The 23558-nt window shown below is 39.9% G+C and overlaps 2 protein-coding genes across 2 annotated transcripts; both read right to left on the bottom strand.

The window, feature by feature from the left end:
* Window positions 1–3023: 3023 nt before the first annotated feature.
* Window positions 3024–11142, bottom strand: crls1 (cardiolipin synthase 1). Its single transcript, XM_061745448.1, has 7 exons — window positions 10524–11142; window positions 7596–7733; window positions 7317–7446; window positions 7131–7216; window positions 6865–6933; window positions 5419–5510; window positions 3024–3566 (listed from the first exon to the last, which is right to left on the bottom strand). Exons 1-7 carry the CDS (start codon window positions 11013–11015, stop codon window positions 3473–3475), a joined length of 1101 nt encoding a protein of 366 aa, XP_061601432.1. The 5' UTR covers window positions 11016–11142; the 3' UTR covers window positions 3024–3472.
* Window positions 11143–11277: 135 nt separating this feature from the next.
* Window positions 11278–22740, bottom strand: mcm8 (minichromosome maintenance 8 homologous recombination repair factor). The gene is made up of 22 exons (XM_061745157.1): window positions 22614–22740; window positions 21720–21838; window positions 21576–21662; window positions 21260–21325; window positions 21094–21176; window positions 20844–20993; window positions 20502–20599; window positions 20221–20419; window positions 19336–19421; window positions 19091–19236; window positions 18724–18798; window positions 18502–18640; window positions 18201–18231; window positions 17877–18014; window positions 17694–17754; window positions 17508–17588; window positions 16894–17089; window positions 16591–16804; window positions 14699–14908; window positions 14498–14574; window positions 13097–13286; window positions 11278–12374 (listed from the first exon to the last, which is right to left on the bottom strand). The coding sequence occupies exons 2-22, from the start codon at window positions 21832–21834 to the stop codon at window positions 12282–12284; spliced, it is 2535 nt and encodes an 844-aa protein (XP_061601141.1). The 5' UTR covers window positions 21835–21838; window positions 22614–22740; the 3' UTR covers window positions 11278–12281.
* Window positions 22741–23558: the final 818 nt, after the last annotated feature.

The raw sequence follows: 23558 nt of genomic DNA, 5'->3' as shown, positions 1-23558 counted from the left end.
TCTTCTTCGGGACGTACACGGACGACATCCATCTGGGGGTCTTTACCGCCCCCTGGCGGGAAAACCTGAACACTGCAGCGCCCCGGTTACACCAGCCTCGGCGGCCTCGGCGGCCCTCGGTGCCCTGCAGCGGTGCCAGAGGCCTTGTGTTGGCCTCCAGACTCCCTGGATCCTAGCCCAGGGAACCACCCACAGGATCCAACAGATATTCAATTCCCAATTCCTAGATTCAATTCAATATCCCAATACTAGACACTCCAGGACACCCACAGATGTCCTTTTGTCTTGGAAACACAAGGAGGACCTGTTTTAAGTAGGGTTGCCAACTCCCTGAAAAATAAATAAGGGACACCTCATCCCGATTGCCTTCACCTGGCGTGGTGAATTTTTTTGCCCCTTTTTTCTGTGAGTAAACGATTTTTTAACTATTTGACTCGAACCTGAATTGAATTAGATGCATATTTTTGAATGCCATGAACACATGGAAAACAAATTATTATCCAGCAATTCACTTTAATACAAAATAACAAAATGAACTGAATAAAATAAGTGTCTTTCTTCAACAGAAACCTGTCCTGCTTAACTGCTTAAAATAGTATACATTAATATAAAATAGAAAGAAAGCAGAACATCCATTCTGTAATAGTGCACATTTTTAGTGCAATAACAAAAGTGCAAACAGAAAGTCTGTAGAAAACTTGTAAACATATTGTATTTGTGCCTCAAAGGCCATGACTGTAGGCTAGGGTTGTAGTAAAACAGAAAAAAATAACTTGAACTTGAACTCAACAGCTCAATGCCATTTTCCATTGGCATTTTATGACTATTTTTTGACTCTCACAGTAATACTGCACAAAGTGTGTCTCTTTTCAGCTCAATACGGGACGCGTACTTTAGTTTATGAATGCAGGATGGTTCCGTTTTCCAAGGGACTACACTCCAGGAACCCACAGATGTCCTTTGTCCCGGAGCACAAGGACCTGTTCAGTTTTAAGTGACTGCTCGTAATGGGAGCAGTACACTGAAAATCAAAGTCACTCAAGGCCCCATGCTCTTCAATAGGAACAAGCAGGTAACTGTATATAATGGCTGGATGATGGAAGTCATTCAAAGCCGCTTCAAGTGCTCCCTTCAGTTTAATAGGATATAATTCGGGGAATTAAAAAAACCCAAAACAAACAAAACTTTCCAAACTGGACAGAAGAGCCAAATATGGACTATTTCTTCTGGTGGCAGATACTATATTCATATTTTTACCAACAGAAATGATTCAAAAGTATATTCTGAAGTCCTGCGAAAGTGCATTTCTCTTATTTTTCTATGGTTTAAGAGAACATTGGATCACCGAGCGGTGCTATTCCGTCGTGGTCGTCCCCCCCGTCCCAATGATCTCACCTAGATCAAATCATCACGTTGAGCCTCAAAAGAATTTAGACATTTTGACTTTTTATTAGCTTTAATCTCAGTGGTGTTACCAATTAAAGAGATGTCCCCTAACACTTGAAACGACTGAGGGGCATACTTCTGAATCAGATCCTGCCTATTTTGGGTCATCACAAAAAAAAGCAAAAAAGCACAAGAACTTCTTCATTTCATGAAACCTACGCAATCATTTTGTTCCCAGTGACGGATATCTTATCTCCGAATGCGACTCCTTAACTTACTGATAACATAACGAACACACAAGGCCAGGGAAAGGCGGCGCACAGGCCCGGCGGCCGTCGGCACGCGGGCTGTAATGAGGCAGCATTACCCATGTGGTGCAGAAAATGGCTGGGAAATGAGTGGACGAGTTGAAAAGGTTACACATCCTCATTTCCCACACCATCCTCGTTTTCTGGAGGGAGAAAGCAGCGGCGCGGTCGGATGAGACTGCTGGAGGAGTTCAGTGGAAGAAAGAGAAGGATTGAGCGGTAGCTCGTGTTCTCCGGAGTCTCCGTGACCTCTGGCTGATTGGGCTTGTTGATCCTGAGACGGCTGGAATTTGAAAGCTTGAAAACTGCAGCTGCAACAGTTCGCTTGATAGTCATAATAGTGAGAATGTGGCAGAAAGACTGGCGGTTTCATGATTTACTGACATTTAATGAAGATAAAATTTTAAAAATTAGCCACTATGAATTATTTAGTGATTAACCAGCCTGAGATGTGCCAAATAAGAATTCATTTACATAAGAAGTCATTTACTTTGGACCCCACTGTGAAGTGTTTAAAAATCTTTCGGTATGAATATAGAAAACAGGAGCTTTGTGCAACTTTGCAAGTAAACACTTACTACATAAATATATTAATCAAAAGGCTCCACAATTGCATTTTTTAAGAACTCAGTATCCTACCCCTAAAGGATGTGGAGCGCTGCGTTTTTTAATCCTCGTCTAAAATCACTGTTTCTTGTTTTAAACGACACCCCCTAGGGCTGTGCGATTAAGCGATTTTAAATCTAAATCGGATTTATTAATCAAGACGATGTTAAAAAAAGGAAAATCGGAAAATCGATTTTCCTTTTTTGCAGCTGGCTGCATTACAGACAGAGCTCGTCTAGTCATCTTTGTTTGGTCAAGAAAATTGTAAATGTTGTCACTTTACTAAACTCAAGGAGGATTTACAGTATCTTTCAATTGCACTTCATTCCCAATAGGGAAATTTGTTTGCTATTTTTCTTTAAAAATAAAGATAAAATATTTGAAACATTTTGATTTGTAATTGTCATTTTAATAAAGTTAAAAAAAAATATTTGAAACAATTTATTCCATTGTCTTTTGTAGTTTTACCAAAAATAATCGAAATCGAAAATCGGATTTTCAGAGAAAAAAAAAAAAATCGGGATTTTATTTTTGTCCAAAATCGCCCAGCCCTACTACATAAATATATTAATCAAAAGGCTCTACAATTAAATTATATTTTATGAACTCAGTACGCTACCCCTAAAGGATGTGGAGCGCTGCGTTTTTTAACCCTCGTCTAAAATCACTGTTTCTTGTTTTAAAAACGACACCCCCCATCCAGAACAGTCACAGATCAAGATAAACCAGGGTTTTCCTTTTTTAATCATAAATCACTGCCTTACAAAACTGCCATGTGACAATCACTCGCTAGACATTGCATCCTGGGGTTTGAAAAAAAATTAAATAATATCAATAAACAGGGTGGCAAAAAAAATAAAAGCTCCTGCCCGATCACTTGACATGTAGTTGATGTGTACGTTTCAGATCTTTGTGTTTTCATCCGTGCACATGGCTCCGGAGCAGACTGGCAGCGGAGCGGCTGCTTCTGTAGTGTTGCAGTAAAAGCATCCGTGGCTTCAGTCATTTTCCGTGCCTGATTGCCATAGCGACCCGTCAATGGTTGTCACAGCTACTTGTTCTCAGAGCTCCTGGAGAACCTCCATGGGCCCGTCTGTCCTCTGCGTGCCACTGCAGACAGGCGTCACTGCAGACGATGCTGCCTCCTTTGGTTTGGATTCCTGGGGCGGTCGTCATGGCGACCTGGTGTTCAGGACCTGGACAGTCTTGCGCCCGTAGTGCCAGTAACTGTAGCCCGAAGCTGCTGTAGTTACAGCTGTGATATACCTGGAATATAATCAATGACATGAAATGTAATAAACACTTTTTTCTTTAGAAACTCTGGTCATATTTTGTTTCAACTGCTACTTGAAAGGTATTCGGTTGGTGAGGTGTCAGTGACTCTTATTGTTGTTAAGACTGATGCATGGCTGCTCCAGGTGGCAGCATCAAGAAAACACGATCAGACGCAAACCCTACTGTCACTATGTAACAAATAAAGTATTTGGTACCGGTATTTCTGAGCCAATATCAATTTAAAGGGGACCTATTATGAAAAACACGTTTTCTTTTGCTTTAACATATATAAAGTGGTCTCCCCTCAGCCTGCCAACTCAGAGAAGGAGGATTTACATCGGTTGGCCTCCGATGCGTGAAAACACGCCCACAACTAACTCCGCCGGCCGGAGCTTCCGCCATTTTTCCATAGCGGTGTATCGCGTCATTCAGGCAGCCAATCAGCACAGAGCCTCATCATCATAGCCCCGCCCACTCAGAATCCCCCATAGATAATGAGGTTAGAGAATGGGAAGGTAAAGACATGGTTTAGAGGCTGAATTTCTAATTTATTTAGCAAAAAAAATCTAAAGTTTGTTTTTAAGACATTCAAGGCCTGTTAAATATTGGTATTAGATGCCATAATAGGTCCCCTTTAAGTAAGTATTTAAATAGAGTGATCGACTGGTAGTTCTCGACCCCAAAATCATAATATCACAATGAAAAAAATAATCACAAAATCATAATCTGAGCATTTCCAGGTTGAGTTTCACAAATCTTTACAGTACAGTCATTTATCATAAATCATATGAAGTTCAAAGGAAGCATCTATAAAGCAAATACTAAATCCTTTGTCCCTTTGGCCTTTAACCCTTCAATGTAGTCCCGTTCTGCAGCGACACACTGCTCAGTGCTCCTGTCACCTCGAACCCTCTCTGGAAGCCCCGTTTGGAAAATGTTCTGGTCTGCAATTGCCATTCAAACATGGATCACAAATGCATAGGAGCAGAGCTTAATTTGTACCTAAGCAACAGCTGCACCCGAGGTTCTGACGGAGAAACCCAACAAGAGGAAAAGTCTGGCAAATTAAAGACCAAGGATTACATTCACAGAAGTGAAAGATCACTCCTCTGGGTCAGAGCATCGAGAGTTATACTCTGTGTCCTGAGATGTGTGTGGCTCAGTCAATGGTTCAGATAACCTGAGCTGCTTCACATGGATAATACTCATTGGACATTAAAAAAAAAAAAAACAACAACTCATTCCTCAGCACCTAGTGCACTTGCCAGATCTGATTCCCTGCAACATCCCCCTCTTGCCAAAAAGAGAGAAAAATCCCGTGGAGGAAGGGCCACACTCCGGACTCAACTACTGGACTTTATAGGGAGCTTTCAGTGTGCAGAGTTTGGTTAGCTGCACAACAGAACCTCTTGGATCAGCCAAACTGAATCAGGTATGGCGTTCATCATTTATAGCTGCAGTCTCAGAAGTTTTAGAGCTCAGGTGTAAGGACTGAATAACACCTGCTATCATGTCAGTCAGTTCAACAATCTGCTGAAGTAGATTTGTATAAAAATATGGACTTCTGCAGCACGATTAAATACTTGCCCTGAGCCCAATTTCTACTCCAACTCACTGAGGTGAAAATTAAAATGAGTCAACACACTTAACTAAAACAACCTGCAGGAACAAGCAGCATTTATGTGCTTGATAGTGATGAAAAGGCTTGTATTCATTCTTAGTAGCATCACTGTGAGTATTGCAGGACAAGTAGTTGACATCTGTGTGTGTGTGTGTGTGTGTGTGTGTGTGTGTGTGTGTGTGTGTGTGTGTGTGTGTGTGTGTGTGTGTGTGTGTCTCTCACCATAAGCACTGCAGCAGGACACTGTCTGTATAATGAAAGACTGGAGCTGCTAGAGAAGCTGCCACCAGGCAGAGCTGGATGGCTGTGTTGATCTTTATTACAAAACAGAAATAAGAATCAGAGGAAAAACACACAGAGTCGTAAAAAACAACCTTTGATTCATGTTGAGATAAAAGGTTAACCTGCATCCGCTCATCTTACAAATGCAGAATCATCTGATAAAATCATCTTTTATAATGACTGAGGAGTGCAGAAGTGCAGCTCACAGTCACTAATGGCTCATTAAATGTGCAAAGCACAATTTTGGTGAATCTATATAAGAAAATACTGTATCCATACATAAATGTAAACAGAAATAACCACACTATTTGACAAGAGTTTTATTAGCTGAAGCACCAGCAACTAGTAGGGCTGCCACCAACGATTATTTTGTTGTCAATTCATTTATTGATTGTTTTTTTTTCCCGATTAATTTAACTTTTTTTTTTTTTTAGATGAATCATATGATTCTTTTCCCCCCACTTTTTGATACATCTTTCTGTTAAATGCCAGCAAAAAAAAAAAGCCATTATCACAATTTTTCACTTTTAAATGTGAAAAAATAAAACACATTTCATACATAAACCAAAGCAAAAGTGTCTTAGGGCATCATTTGGTTTTTTCAGAACAATCTCCATAAATCTAAAGAAACTTATTCAAAGCCTCCAAAGTGCAAACACAGTTTAAGACATCACTTTGTGTAAAAGTCCATCATTCTAACATAAATTCTGCCCAAAGTTTTAAGTCTCAATGGTTTTCCATCACAAGCTGCACACATTCACATTGAATTTTACTTTTTTAATCTTAAATGGTCTTTTAACAGGTGATAGCACAAAGAGAGGTGTATATTTACCAACTGTTATATTTGACAGACAGCACAAACATGGCATTAATAGAAATCAATATTGTTTAGTTTTAAGTGCTTAAAAATTACCCAAATAGGCTGGAACATTTTAAAGCAGGTAAGCCATTAGCATCATCGTTTTATGTTTTACACCAGAAAATTATCAAGCCACGACTTACACGTGAAAACTAAGAAATAAACTACATTTAATCCCACTAATGTGTTTACTGTCATTTAATAATGAGGTAAATGCTTATATTGTTGTGGTACAGAGCAACATTTAGTTGGGTTTCTCCTTAAAAGAGTTTGAAATTTAACAGTCACTTTGTGATTAACTACGTCAGTCTAAGCGTTGTTGGTGGGTCTGTGTTTCTTCTATTACTACCAGTCCCGGTATGGGCATGTAAGTTCTGGTTGTTTTATCAGGAAAAAAAACAATTCGTCTACAGGAGCTAAATCATACACATCCCTCTACTAAGTTGTTAAATGTTAAAAACTGGTACAGGTATGTTTATCCTTTTCCGAGCCCACATCCCCCCCTGAGTGTGCTGTTGCTGCCTCACCTTGCTGAAGAGAGTGGGCTTTAGCTGCGCTGTGGTGTAGCAGGGGTTAAAGAACTTACTAAGGGTCACCTGTGGAAATACAAGAGATCAGAAAGCATATTCTAAGGTTTTCAACAGCAGAGCAGCCGCTGTTATCCTGAGTATTTAGAGAGCAAAGTGGGATTTTCTTAAACTTTATAAATAACATTGATAAGGGGAAAGAAATAACGTTGCTACTAGTATCAGTTGAGACAAGTGTTGGTGTTATGAGGGAATGTGCTTCTCACCGGTGGAGGTACAGTCTTGTATCTGACCCAGAAAACAGCAGCGATCAAACCGATGTCTCTGGAAATCACGAGAGCCGTCAGTGGAGCTGAAACAGAGGGCGTGGTTTCAGAGACTCGCAGACATTTAAAGGTCTCTTGAGTTGTTGCAGAAATGAAACTGCACCAGGCTGGAGACGTCAAACACACCTGGTATGAGTTCAGCATAGGTGAGACTGACGTATAAAACACTGATGAGGATCTTGTCAGCCAGCGGGTCGAGGGCGCTGCCCAGAGCAGACTTCTGCGTGGGCCACGTCCTGGCGATGTAGCCGTCCAGCTGAGACACAGACAAACGCAAAATAATACCCAACAAAACTCCAAGTCACAACAAAATAAGTAGAAATATTCACATAATATGCCTACAGACAGTAGCGTTCATGTGTTACATGTCCAAAACCTATTTGGGCGTTATAAAGATTGCATTACCAGGTCAGTAGCTCCGGCGAGTATAAACAGAGCCAGACTGAGGTCGAAGTGTTGCTGGATGATCAGGTGACCGAGGAACGGAGCCAACAGGATCCGACACACGCACAACAGGTTGGGGATCGTCCATGGGTTCTCATACTGCACAAAAACAGGTTGCGTACTTCAATTAAAAGAGTTCAGTGGTTAAACACACACATGGCACCATAAAACACATCTTTGTAAAGACTGTTCAAGGATCTTAACCGTTTGGCATGAATCTGTGTAGTTCCTGTCTGTTTGTCCTTGAGTCCAACACCAGCAGTCAGTGGGTTTTTTTTTTAAAATCAACATCACATTGAAATGTAACTTTTCATGTGTCTCATGTGAAACTTTGAAGCTCATAGTATTTCTGTAACAGTAATAATATCTCTCAGGCCGTTTCTGTAAACGCCTTCCATGTTACTCATTGCTTTACTTTTAATACTTGAAGTATTTTTAGACTGTTGTTTAGGTTCATGTCAATGGTCACCAAAATGTGAGGTAAAATGGTTTGCCTGAGTAATCAACCAGGACAAATGTACATGTATATGTATATAGACCAGGTTAAAGTGAAAGGGACCGGTTCATTTTAGCCATGACTACTTTTACCAGGGTTGCTCACTGATTGGAGGGGGGAGTTATTATTGCAATTTTATTTTGGTAACGACAGTTTCAATTATTACCCACTGACTTTTGAACCATATTCCATTAAATCAAAGTAAACTTTTTAAAAAGTCAAAATTTAACCTAAATAAAAAGGATTCGGGCCAACAGAGTCAATACTTTCCCATTGATGTAAAGCACTTTGAGCTACAATTCTTGTATGAAATGTGCTATACAAATAAAGTTTTATTGTTATTATTATTTTAATACTGGCAGAGCTGCTAAGTAATCTTTTACATATGTTTGGCCAGAAATGACCTTGACGTCAATTGGGAAACACTCACTCATGGCCATGGCGCGTTTATGTTAAGTGTGCTTGTTATTCAGAAAGAATATGAAGCAAAATAGTAGTTTTTACTCAATTACAATGTTTTTGTGATCACTGGGAGCCAAAAATGAAATCTCAATAAAATTGCAATTAACTGCACCTCTTTAGCTTTTACCTGCTAAATAAATCCATTATCCACCAAAATACCACCATCTAATGAATCTTGTGCTGCACCAACAAGCTCCATTTATTCACACCCATGATGGCAGTTTGACACTTTTAAAGTCTTTCATCGTATGAACAGAGAAAAACAAGTAAGCTGTAAATGTAAATTACCTTTTTTTAGCATTTACAAAGCTAGCAGAAGTATCAAAACAGTTTTTAAAAAGTTTCACATGCAGCAATACAAATCAGTAAGCCATTAGTAAAAGATTATAATTTGTCTGGCCTTATTCTCTCTTTTCTGGATGGTCCACTTACAGCCGCCTCAGTTTTTAGGAAGAAAAAGTTTGAAACAGGATCTTTGCTCTGTAATTCCTCCTCCAAGTTCATATTCAGACGTTTCAGGGCATCCGCGATCAGTGATTCACGAAGCCAGCTTGGAGACTGGTCCAGGGCAGGAGTTAGACGTTACATTTATTCCCTTATTCCGTAACGGCTCTCACAATCCACCATCCTTGTTGAGACTGAAGCGGTGTCCTCATATCAGGGACAAACCTAAGCTTTTATTCCCTCCTCCTCTAACTACATGGGTTTCTTCCCATAAACAAAAACTAAAATATGCTGGTTTACAGATTGTGACAGAAAAACCCAGGAACAAGTATATTAATCTTTTCAATAATCATAAATATATGGTCACGTCAGCAGATATAAATTGGAAGATGAACAGAGAAAGAGCAAGATGAACTCTCCAACTGACATAGTGATACAACTCCAACAGCACATCAGCTGTAATCATGATCATAACTATCATAAAATAAACACTACAACCCTCTCAAACTCTGTTTTTCTAAACAATGACCTCCACAAACATTCCGTCAAAGAATCAGAGATTAAACTTGTTCATCTGCAGCTCAGGTCCAAACAAAAACTACACTGCTTCACAGAGGCAACTGAACATGATTCTCAGGCATTTTTGTTGGTTAAACCGTCTTCAGCTATTGTTAAAACCATAAAACTAATAGTATAGTAATTATTATATGTCCACCCTGTTATTTATATGCATCGTGTAGGTGTAAACACCATTATCTGACCTCAGTTGAAGACTTTTACACTTGTTTCTGTTGCAACCTCAGCTTACAGAAATAATATTTAGTAAATATTATTTCTCTAAGCTGTTTTGTATCTACATATGTAATTGTAGCTAGTCTCGTAAAAAATCAAATAAGAATTGCTTGATTGTCATTTAAAAAGTACTCCTCAAAATTTCAAATGGATATATAATAGTCCATGCTTGTGGTATTATTTACACATTGGTGTCTCCTAAAGTTGCCCCTCCTGACCCTTGACCCTCACCAGCAGTGCAGTTAATATCGATAACCAGGAAACACATAAAAAGAAGGCTATTGATCTCTGGTTAATGACGGAAGCTGAACTCAGAGGATTTCCAGCAGATCATGAGCCCATTCCTGGGAGGACTTCCTAAGGCTGTGGCTGTTTATTTTCTGTTGTCTTTTTGACACCTCAACAAAGGCAGAGGCACATTTATTTATAAGCACATTTCACACGATGAGCATGGACTCAATGTGCTCACACATCTTTTTTTAAATCTGCAGCCCATTATTGTAACTGTTTGTGAACCTTTCATGTGTGTGGCAACACGCAGCCTCATCCAGAGGAACCTGCAGGCAGATCTGCTGCTTTTGCCTGAGACCGATTTCCACCTGCACAGGTGTGTTACAGTTTCATTTCCCACAGTCTTCGTGTTAATGCGCATGCGTCAGTAATACTGACTAATACTGACTCAGTATTGGACCCACCAGTTCTTTGAACTTGAACAGTCCCTCTCCCGGTACCGACCCCGGTGCCGGCCCCTGTGCTGACCCCGGGTCCGACCCCGGTTCCTGCGGGTGTGTGGGCTCCGCTCCGCGGGGCGGCCCCCCCTCCTTCCCGCTGCAGAGCCCCCTCTCCCCGGGCAGCGCGGCCCGGGCCGCGGCTGACCTCCGCTGACCTCCCGGCCCCTGCAGGAGCCGGGGCTCCCCCTGCGGCAGCAGCCCGCCCCAGCACGCAGCCGCGGGGCCGCCCTCCGTCCACCTCAGCCGGCGGAGCCCCGAGCAGCCCGAGCCGCCGCCCGCCGGGAGCCGCGTTACCCCCGTCAGCTCCGGGGCGGGCGAGTGTCTGAGCCGCCATAGCGCGGGGCAGCGCCCGCACACGCGGCCGGGCAGCAGCAGCGCGGGGCCGGGGACGGGAAGGGTCGCCGCCCCGCGGAGCAGCGGCGACGACACCCGCCGCAAACACGTCGTTATCATCATGGTCCTCCTGTTACCGAGCTGCTGGCCTCGCAACCCGCGGTGGAGCGGTCATGGCGGGTCTCCGGTTCATATACAGGTGCAGTCACCGCGGTCCTTCAGCAGGCTGCCATGCTGCCGTAAACAGACACCTCAGCTGCTGTCGTAAAATGTTTTTATTTTTAACATCATCCAATACTCTCAACATAATACAAAGAAAACTAAGACAGAAAACGGAATACTTTAGGAGAAAATCTTAAACACATATTTGACCCGAATATTACAAAAATAACGACATCAGTAGTTCCAGGCTTTTGCTGTTGAAAATAAGTAATGACGATGCGAGTGACGATGCATTTCACAATAAAAGCATTGACAAAATTAAAAACGTACTTTTGATATAAGAACAAAAAAAGCAAACTGTTGTTCAGGGTAAGAAACATTTATTAATTAAATATTGTATTAATATGTACACTATACAGACTCAGCTATTAAATGATATACAGAATGCTAATGAACAAAGGAGCAAAGAGATAACACTATCTTCATCAAACTACTGGACAAATAGCTGATCGAAATCAACATTTTAAACTAAGTTATGCAATTTAGAAGGGATGTATAGGCAGTGTCATACTACAAAAAACAGGATGTTAATAAATATGAGTATAGATTTAATCAAAGTGTCCAAGTTTCAGCTGGTAAAAAATAAGAAAATGTAAAAATGCCAAAGAAACTGTATATTTGGAAATAAAAACTATTCCAATTATGTAGTTCAAAACCACTTAATACTTTACATATATACATAAACATACACCTCATTTTATTTACATAAATATATTCCTCGAAACTGGTAAATTTGTTTGTATTACAAAATCACCTGTCTAAATGGAACATGTGCAACTCCCAACACTATTTATAATCACTTTTAAAGTATTTAACAATTTGGGTACAGTTCGATTTACCATGTAATTATGGTTATAAAATTGCATAAACATTGAAGACGGCATTAATCTATCATTGCATATTTATCAAAATGAGTGCTGAAGTGGTAAGAGACTGAGTTACATTTGCCACATGTCTTATTTAGATTAGCTTTTCCTTTCTGGTTGGTTTGTAGACCTGCAGGAAGTATATGAATGTGTATATACTAACATACATATACATACACATGTAAACAGTAACCCCCTGCAGAGTTGTTAAATGTTTGAAGAAAATGAACCAAACATGTCACCCCAAGCACTGACCTTGTGTCTAAATCTCTCTGTATAAGTGTTTTGTGGTTGTCTGTGGTCAGACAGTCTGCAGCTGATACAGCTTTGGCCCTTTCTTCAGCAGGAAACCCTGTTCGTTCAGGGAACTCAAGAGACCTTGAAAATCCATAACCTGCAAAGAATCAACAATTGACTGATTAAAACTTCAGCTATAAATATAATAACAGTGTTTTAGTATGCACAAATATCAAAATTAATTGCATGTATTATCAAGCAACGTGTGGAGAATTGCAGTGCTTAACCCTTTAACACCTGACGTATGAAATGATGCACAGAAAATCTTTTTTTCATTTGAAATGTTTTGTTATATATTGAAAATAACCCACCCCCCGTCTTTAACAGATTCTAAACCATACTTATTCTGTATCATAATGAAAACATTGGGTATTGTACAGTATGTATTTTTTCTTTATTTTTCTTTATTTTTTAATTGTTTAAAACTTTTTTTCTTTTGATTATGGGAGTGATACAGAAGTGTCAAAAATTCCTGTATCAAATTTGATACATCCAGCAACAAATCGTTGAAGGAAATGGGGACTTCCCTATAAACAGTAACACTGTTGCAGACATGATTTGACTGTTCAATACAAATGCTTTATAAAGACAACTAGGTGCTTTGACAGACTTTTATCCTTTTCTCCCAGTTTCCAACCATAGATTGCAATTTCTTCTTTTTTTATTCTTTTAAAGCAGCATTCTGTTCTACTTTTAAAAACTATTGAAGTTATGATATAATAATTAATTACCAACAGTCAAAATTAACATTAAGATATGTGCATCTTTCATATGTGCAATTTAACTGGATTGTTTCACTGTATTTATACGTGCTTTTACCTTGATGTTCATTTTATCAGCCACAGATCGAAGTGTGTGTAGATCAAACTCCTTCTGAGTGGTCCTCTGAGCGTGCACATGCAGGGCATTAACAAGTCTCTTTGCAGCACTGCGCTGACTCATGCCAGATCCAAGCTGAGAGCGCTCAAAGTCCAGATTGCCCAGACCATCTGAATACGTGTCAGCCAAGCTGAAACACACAAACAGAGGGAGACCTTTATATCACAGACCAGCATGCTGTGACTTAGCCTGTAACTCAGTCAAGCATTATCTATGTTGGGACATTTTGTACTAAATATTAAAAACAACAACAACAACAAAAACACAACGATGGAATGTTTGTGTTCCAGTAAGAAAAAGACAAGATCCAACCGACGCTCCCCCTTTAAAGTCGACAACAGACCAGCATGCGACTCTGAAGTACTAAATAAACCTGCATTTCAAAATAACTTGTCTAAATGTTGTTCACTGTGTGCGGCGTATCAGAAGTGGAAATAAAGACATGACCAATGCAAAGTTACTTGGTTGTCAATCTGTTACTCCTCCACACTCAAGCTAATCCAAATGGTAAAAAAGCAAGGAGCCAGCTGAGTTACATGCCAGGTTTGAGCAGAGACACGTGCAACAAGGGTAAGAGGTTTCAGAAAATATTACAGTATGTAACACAGTCATATAACTATATGTATTACATTAACTACCTGGACTTTCTTTTCTTCTTTCTAATGAACAGAAAAGTGCTGACTTTATTTCTTACATGATCAGGACTTTGGCTGTCAGTGTTTGCTGTTGACTGATATATCTGCTTGATACAGTATGATCAAGTGAAAAGAAACTGAATGATTTATAAAAAAAAAAAAAAAAAAACAGCATCTCAGTGACTTGTATAATGGGTAAGAAACAATCCTGATTTAAAATGGTTTAATGAATCTTATGATACTGAAGTTAACAGGGAGTGGTCCCTTGGACTGTGGACAGTGTTAGTGCTGGTTGGAGTCAGTAGGATTGTAATCTTCCTGATTGATTTAGCAGCATGTTGACTGTCTGGCAATAGTGATGTGGTTGTGTTTTCAATTTCAATATGACAAAAAAAAAAACGTTGATTTAATATAGTCAATAACGGCCCACAATGAGACAGGCTACTGTCATTACTACTAACAGTTTTTAAGTCTGAATATGTGAATTGACATTTTTAGTAAAGCTGGTTCACTGAGACGTGTAAAATGTAGAAACCAAATTTCAAAACAAAAGTTGACTGTATCCTTTTCTACGACTTTACAGCATAAAATACCATGTTATCAGTAATCATTTATAATTACTAACTTAACTTTCTACATGTTACATTTACAGTCTCTTTTCAATGTTTTAGGAGGCACATGCAGATACAATGATTGCAGCACTCACCTGTGTTTCATGATCTCCACAACATCCTCAGCATCGCTTTTTGTAGCCGTTTCTCTGAGCTCTAACTTGGCTCTTGCCTACATAAAAGCACAGAGAGAACACACTGGTAAGAAAGTTGAATCCTCTTCTAAAACTATTACAGAGAAAAGTATTATTTTGTAGTTTTACTTGTATATTTCCAGCTGTGTTGGGTAAACTTACCTCTGTAAGTCGAATTAAAGACTCCAGCTGCCGTGTGGTGATGGGCGTAGCGTCTGCAGAGTTCGCCTGAGATCTCAGTGACAGATAGAAGTCCTGAAGGGTCAGTGCCGCCTCGGGAGAGAGCGTGGGATGAACATACTGACGAGCGTAGCTGATGTACTTCCTTAACAAGCATGCCGGGATCACGTCCAAACTTTCACCTGCAGGGATCTAGAAACAGATGCACATAATTGATACAGGCAAACAAATCTAGAGATGAGATGCAATACTGCAGCACCGCCGGTTCCTCTAACACAGAATACAATGTGTGATGATACTAAAAATGTTGAACTTTGGAAGACTGCACTGCCTCGATGTTCAGCTGGCGTCGGCATTCCACACTCATGAGATAAAGTATGTTGACGATTTCTACATGTTTTAAAACGGCAAAGGCCAATGAGAGCCTGAAGGGATTCATCCACATCCTGCTGCATCCAGACTACTTGGTGCCAACCTCTGTCCCAGCCTTGAGTTGTTATACGTAAACAAGAAGATGTGGATAAGAGTGAAGGCCAGCACCCACAGCTTTATCTATTTGCCATGGAATCTCCTCCGAAATTTGGACTACTTTGAAACTGTAATGAGTTTGCACATTTTTATATACAGTATGTATACAGTACATGTATATAAAAAAGGAAAGTTAGTGGTTTTACATTGAGTCAGGCCTACAGCGACATTAGAACCTAATCACCTACTTGTCTGTGAGATATTTTGTTTTTAACTCTTTGACTGGAGTTGGTTCTCATTGTGAACAGCTCATTTCTGTGAGATCCCATTACATACTGCAGCTGTGAGGAAGGAAAACTAGATGCCTTAATCTATAATCTTCTCATCGAAATTCACTTCATGAATTCAATATGTTTTTTCAGACAAATGAGATCCTAGAGAACTATTTTTTTTAAGACTTCAGCTCTTCCAGGAGGCTAAAGTCCTGGTATTATTAGATCTTAGTGCAGCAACTGACCCTATGGATCATAAACTTCTTCTAGACTGGAAAAATGAGCCAGGCTGTCAGAGCAGTCATCATGTGGTTCAGATCATATTCAAAATTATATAGAGTTATATAGTCTGGATAGACAATTGTGAATTTGACGAAGCTGAACTCCTATATAAATCAGTTTTTGGCCTTTACTTTTCAATGTGCACATCTTTTATATTCTACAAGACTGGGGAGGTGTTTCCAATCTCAGCTACGCAACATGACATGGATGGAGCGTCGAGTAAAGAAAAATCAATCCTGTTCTAACGTCGTTCATGAGCTACATAGGAGATGTGTTTACTGTGGAATAGATCTTAAGATCATTATTCTGTCCTCTGCTGCTCTGGAGCTCTAACAGTAGGTTCAATGCAACTAAAAGCATTCATTCATTCTGTTCTGACTACTTTTTAATCAAAATATCATGTCCAGTTAAAACATGGTTTTATACAGGTCATCATTTTCAAACATGTATGTTTATAACTGCTTTATTCTGCATCTACGCTATTTTGTATAATGTAACTTGTTAATTCCATCGATTTTCTACACCCGCTAAATCGGGTCACAGGGGTCTGCGGGAGCCCGTCACGGGGCAAAAGGCAGGACTGCCTGGACCGGTCGCCTGCCCATCGCAGGGCCACATATACAGACCAACAACCATTTGGAACACAGTCAAATCATAATCCATCAATTCCAGAATATAAAGGAAAAAAAAAAGAATTTTGTTAAAGACTTTTTTTTTTAATTTAAATGTTGTCTATTTTCTTATATTTCCTCTTCAAGTTTGGTATATTGCTTTTTTAATCACCTTTGTGTCTGAAATGTGCTGTAAAGAAATGTGACGGGGCTTTTCTGTGTGTTGAGGGCACAGATTTACCTGCAAACGCTCAGACAACGGCATGTTTGAATGTTGCAGCAGGATGGAAGTCTCTAATTGATTACTGGTCCTGGTGACGATGGAGCTGCTGGCTCTGCCTTTCCCTGCCCTGGTGGCCATGACGTGCTCTGACAGGCGGCGGTCATGGGACTCATCTGGGATGTCCAGTAGGAGGAAGACGACATCAAAGCGGGAGAGAAGTGCTGAACCCATTCTAGTGACAAACAAGAGGAAAGTACAAGTGAAAAACTGCAGTACCTACAGACAATGTGATGTTTTCTTGCTCATTGTTGAGCAATTTACTTCAGGTTCTCAGAGACGGTCTTGGCTCTGTTGTAATGTCCTCCAATGGGGTTTGCAGCTGCCACAACGGATGTTCTGGCAGGCAGAGAGGAGACTATCCCAGCCTTAGCCAGACTTACAGACTGCTGCTCCATGGCTTCCAACAGAGCCTGCTGTTGGCTACCCAACTTATCAAACTCATCAATGCAACACAGACCTGCAGAAAGAGGAGAAGTGGAAAAAAGAAACACGAAAGAAGTACATTTCAAGTTTGGGAAACAGCTTGCATTGTTCTACAAGCATATATCGTAATGATTTAGATTTAAGTCCAGCATCTTGGTACTTTAAAACTCTCAATCACAAGGCAGTGATGGAGTTGTTTAAAAAAGCTAAAGATCCATAGTTTTAGGACTTATTGCCTAATTCAGCTTGAATTGTACAAGCAGAAATGTTCCTTAAAATCCTTCACAGAGTAAATGTAATTAACAGCTGCGACACAGATTAAAAGATACCGTGAATTTCTGAAGTTTTTAGGGACAAAAATAATAGAGAGAAAAAAATCTTTCAAGAAAGGTTCTACAACACCTAAATAGTTTTAATGAACAGACAATATTACTAAATATAAATGTATTGACCTTGATCAGCCAACACCAAAGCTCCGGCCTCCAGAGCATAATCCCCCGTTCCTGCGTCTCGGGACAACCTCACCGTTAGCCCTACAGAAAGAAAGATATGATAATATCATCACCGCCCAAAAGAAAATAAAAATAATAGTTCTAATAGTAAATTAGTACTTGGATTAAGAAGTTAAGATCATTTACCTGTGGTACTGGTACTATTTCCACATACATAAATTCCTCTGGGAGCCACATTACACACTGCCTTCATGGATAAAAACAAACACAGAGCACTTTAAATTAGCACCGTCTCTGAGAAGAGGACATCAGTCTCAAAGCCATTATCCACCGCGTCATTCACAGTGTCTGCTGCTTGTCCTGTGTTACCTGCAACATCTGACTCTTTCCCAACCCGGGGTCTCCCACTATCAGGATATGTGGGTCACCTCTCACTGGAACCGTGTTCTTGCCCGTGAGCTTCTGTCTGCCGCCAAACAACACCAAAGCAAGGCCAGCTTTCACCAACTGCAGGTGCACGACAGTGTGGGGGGGCAGATTAAACCTCAGTACGGTACAAAACGTTATGGTTTTATGACAGACAGACGCAAAACAACTATGATCAAAAAAGATGAAATCAAACCTATTGTACAGTAAAACCCAGTTTCAAAAAATGTCTTGGTTCTACAAATCTGATAAAATAGCTGCACTCACCAGATGGCCGTAGATGGCAGGACACATAGAGCTGAAAGAAGCCAAAAGAGCAGACACTTTAATCATCATGTTTGTTATCAACTTTCATCGACACAATGACGAGATGATTCAACAGAATCCTTGTGAAATCTTGACCGCAGCAAAACAAACGATGACAAAGCTTCACACATATTAAAGGCAAAGGATTTTCACATTTCATAGTTTTGTTTTTCAATCCAGGATTGTGCAAATTTAGTTCAGTATATGAATTAGAAAGCCACTACTGTTTGGCATTAGGTGGTGAAGGTGGTGATGAACCTACTGTACAATAAGCCTGAGCAGGTCAGGCTGGGACTGGATCTCCTGGATGGCATACAGCTCCTTCAGACTGTACTCCTCCCCCCCTGAACGATCTTCAAGTGACTCTCTTGACCCTTTTCCTCCAGTCTTGGACAACTGGCCTGAAATGTCAGAGTAAACGACTCTTCATTCGACTGTTTGATGGAGAGCTGTCACGTCTAAGCTCATATGTGAAAGATGCTACCTTTAGTGTTGCTGACTGAGGTAGCATCAATGTAGAGGAGAAACATGCACTGATCCTTATTTCCTCTGGGAACGCCTGCACACAAAGAAAAAGCTGTTTAAACTGTGTGCTTTAATATCAACACAGAAAAAGGAAACAGAAAACACTGTAGAGAAAATGGAAATAGATTCAACACTGTCTTAAAGTATTATGACCCTGTGTGTTGAAGCAGGACATCAGTTTTTACATGATCATTTCTGAATTATTCATTTTTTTATGCAGTTTAGATCATTGTTCATTTCAATATCTTGCAGAGAATTACTGAAATGTCTCCACGGTGTGTTTGATTTAACTTCTAACTACAATGTGAACGTGTGTGGGTTGGTACCATCGTTGATAACTCTGACTATCCCCGTCACAGTAACTGTGTCTCCAGGGACACAGCTGTCACAGAGGTCGGCGGTCAGGTGACACTCAACGGTGCGTGGGATTCGTCCAGTCTCCCTCTGCTCTCCACCCATCACCTCCTGCACCCTGAAGCAGCACAAATACTGAATACTTTAGCAGGTCCCTTCTTCCAAATAGTTCAAGTTGTGATTATGCAGCTTAACATTCAGACCACAATACACTTACTTGATGATCTGCCAGTCTACAGTGTGCGTGAGAGGGGAGCTGCGGATGGGGGTGAAGGAATGACTGCGACATCCAGGCTGGATACACTTGGTGGTTTAGAAAAAAAACGTAGTTTATCTCTAGATAACAACTACATGACTGAAAAAATAAAGTTGTTTCTTGAGCTGTGCGTGCATTAGGGATGGGCAGTATGGACTAAAAAATGTATCACGATCATTTCTGGCATTTATCCCGATAACGATAAAAATTACGATTAAAAAAATACCAATTCAACTCCCCCTTTGTAACTATAAATCTATTTCAAACCAGTTTGAAATGTAAGAACAGATTCAACATTTATTCAAACGGTATGGCTTAAACAGTGGGATAACAGTGCAAACAGCAAAAGTACCATTGTCGTTCAAGTTTTCCTAGCTTATAAAATCACAAAGTAGAAGAAAATGCAACCTGATAAATAAAGAAACAGGACAAATAAATAAAAGTTCACTGAAAATAAAATGCTATCAGTGATCTCTTCTTCTAATATAAATAAAATGTGCAAATTAACCTGTGGTTGGAACATGCCACAAATGAGATACTATTGCAATTTTTTTTCGTAATAGTCAAACGTTATATCAAAATGTAACAACCATTTCCTTCTGTTTTTGCAGACTCTGCACGTAATAGATGATGTTTGCTCCTCGTCACTCTTTTTAAATCCAAACCAGTTCCAGATAAACTGTTTAACAACGAGCTCCTCGCTCTCAGATCCGCCTTCCACCATGTTTGTTACACAAAAACGTCATCAACGTGAATTTATCGCGAGATGATAAATTCTTACCGTGGGGAATTTTTTTGACGGTATATCATGAACGGTAAAATATGGCCCATTCCTAGCGTGCATACCTTGGTGGGAGTGGCATATTTCCCATGCTGCAGTGGCAGAGATAGTGTATTGGTGCAGGACTGGCACCTGAAGGCCATCCTGGTGCACAGAGGTTTGATGTTGCTCACTCTCACCACCGTTCCCTTCACACAGACCAGCCGGCCAAACACACTGGCACGCAGCGTCCGCAGCGGAGTCAGTGGTTCATAGTTGTACAGCCTGTGAGAGAGTTACACAAATAAATGTATCTTCATTCCTGCAAACGGGTCAGGACAACGCTGTGCTTCAGTGTGTGCATTACCTTGCACTGATATGAGGGATGTTGATGATTGGTGTATCAACAGGAAGTTCTTCCTCCTGCAGCTCTGCAGCTTGCTTCTCCAAATCTGTTGTCAACACCTGAATCACGTGCAGACATCAGTCATTTTGGTTCTCCAACACTTACTTTAGCACATGCTCTCCGGTTTTAGTTATTAATAATTGTACATAATGTGGAAAATAACACCAATAAATCATTTCCTCAAATTAAATATGAATTCTTTAAAATACTTCAGGGTGTTTGACTATTAAAAATATGTATTTTGTATTAACACTGAGAACCATACAAGGCAACAATTTTGTCAGAGCAGATCTGTGTTTATACCTGATGAATGGCCACCCCCAAACAATTGAGCATCACCTCCGGCTGCTCCTTCAGGTCTGTCATTATGTCAGGAAGGGCTTGACGTACAATTTTGTCTCCAATCAGGTCTATGTAATCCACCAGCACACTACCCTGACGCTCAATCTCATCCTGTACACAGAAATGCAACCACTATTCTTGTAACTGACATGGAAACCTTCTCACTGAAATAAAACAATTAATTTAGGAAGTAGAAATTTAGTTCTCAGACCTTGTCAAACAGGTGAATCCTCGAAGTAAAATATGTCTCAAACACTTTGATTTTCACCACACTGGGTGCACTCTCTATGAACCCTGCATATGAAAAAGATAAACAAATATGAAAAGCTCCTCACAGACAAAGAAAAAGCCTGCTGACCATTACATGGCACACATACCTTCAGTGAAGTAGAGTGTCCATCCTTTGTAAGGACACAAAGCATCGAGAGTAGTCTGGACGGGGACTGAAGGAGACGGTAAAGCACTTAGACATGTTGCTTAATGGGTTCACAAGCAGTGAAACTTAATTTCTGGTATATAACTGTGGTTGAAAGAACATTAGATATTTAAATTGTTGTTAGCCAGTGCTTTTAGAAGAAATTATTTATACAACATATATACAACAACATATATACAACAGCAGAAAGTAAATAAATGAAAATGCCTCATTCCTGAGGATTTACTGATAATAACAGAAAAGAGAAAGGAACTCACGTCTTTGAGTGCCGACAGTTGGGCCTATCAATCCTCCTCTACTACCACCACCTCTCCATCCTCCAGATGAGCCTCCTCCTCCTCTCCATCCTCCTCCTCCCCCTCTCCATCCTCCTCCTCCTCCTCTCCATCCTTGATTCCCACCTCCTCTCCATCCTCCTCCTCCTCCACCTCCTCTCCAGCCTCGATTTCCACTCCTCCATCCACTACCACCTCCTCCCCGTCCTCGATTCCCTCCCCTTGACTGCTCTGCACTCATTGACCTAGAAATAAAAGAATAAGAACAAATACAAAGGGCAGATGTTTATCCGTTTTAGGAGTAAAACTGTGGAACTCATTAGATAACGACCTTAAACTAACAAACTCAATAAAAGCATACGAGATATTATTCAAAGCAAAGGTAATGGACACATAAGCAAACAAAGAAGAATGTACACGCATTAGATGAAATGACAACCTAAATTGGTTTTGTGGGTTTCCTTTCCTCTGTTTTCAGAGCTATCATTATTATTATTATTATTATTATTATTATTATTATTTTGTGTAACCTCATGATACTTCATTTGTTCTTTTTGTATATTTTATTCTGTTAAAAGGTGGGCAAGATAAGCTTTATGCTTCAAGCCCAGACCTTTTCGGTCAAAATAATCACAAAGTTGACCAGGGAAAAACCTGTTATCTTGTTTGTGGATTTTTATGTTTGTGATTGACCGAAATAAATATTAACTAACTAACATTAGTAGAGTTTAAAGCAAATGATTAGGTAAAACTACAGCAGCGCCATTAACAGCTGGATAAAAAACAAAAACAAAACCACGTGTATTTAATTAAGCAAATACTTAAAAGAAGCACTACCGTGACATGTTCCAGGTGGATACCAGTAAATAAGCTCTAACTGATGGTACGAGTTGGAAAACAAATAATGTTGTATTATCCTTGAAATGAGCCTAAAGAGTCATTTTAATGCTGGTTTTGGTTAAACGTAACGTTTTTCCGCGTATCCTGAAAGACTTCGGGACTGCACCGGTACAGACTTACGCTTGTGTTTGGTCTCGAGTGAAGTTATTCAGAAGTTATTCACAAATGAAGAAAGTTTATGATCTAAAACATTTACAGTTTTCTGTTGACTACTGTCAAACTTCCCTCCCGTCTCTCTTCTTCTTCGTCCGTGTAAACCTTGGCAGCTCTACAGCGCTCTACTGCGCTCTGTGGCGCTCTACTGCGCCCTAGAGGACACCACAGGTACTACAATGCCGAAACGGATTACTGTACACGTCATACTGTATTTGTTGTTCATTTTCCCCCCCAATATTTTTTTCCCTGTATTCATATTTCTCTTGATTTTAATTTTAAACTCAAATCCCAATAACTGCTACTGGCCATTAGTCTTTTATCAAATCTCTGGAGTTCGTTAAAATCAATAATAACAATTTTAACAACAAGAAACAACTTCTGTTTTCCATTTTAATAAAGATCTAAACCAACTTTCCACAAAAGAGTAGGAAAACTGAAATGTTGCGTATTTGTATTTATATAATATTAACCACTCAAGTCGTTGGGTTATTTAAGACATTTCTACTTGAAAGTAAATAATCAAAATTTTGTAAGAAAGAACTGATTACAAATATTAGACAAATCTTGGTCCTATGCTTGTGAGACATGCAAAATGCTTCGTGAAGCAACAGCATCTACTTATATTTACCTGCGAAGCAGTACCTTTCCATACCAGCCTCATCTGTGCCATGTGAGCAGGTGTTTTCAAAATCTGGAGAGGTAAAATAAGAAAAAAGGAAACACATTGTTTCTCAATAAAAACCTTCTGAATCCTCCTTCCAAGTGAAAAATATCCCCCCACAAGCACACCTGATCATCAACCCAGCACGTTTCCCCATGCGTGCCTTCTCTACTGCTCATCAGTCTTTACAGAGAGATGTTACAGGATTAACATAAATATCAGTTATTCTCTTCTCCAGACTTTGTTGT

The sequence above is a fragment of the Cololabis saira genome, chromosome 17 (genome assembly GCF_033807715.1).
Source record: "Cololabis saira isolate AMF1-May2022 chromosome 17, fColSai1.1, whole genome shotgun sequence".
Classification (NCBI taxonomy): Eukaryota; Metazoa; Chordata; class Actinopteri; order Beloniformes; family Belonidae; genus Cololabis; species Cololabis saira.
The sequence above is the reverse complement of the archived record's forward strand: the minus strand, read 5'-3'. Positions and strand labels throughout refer to the sequence as shown.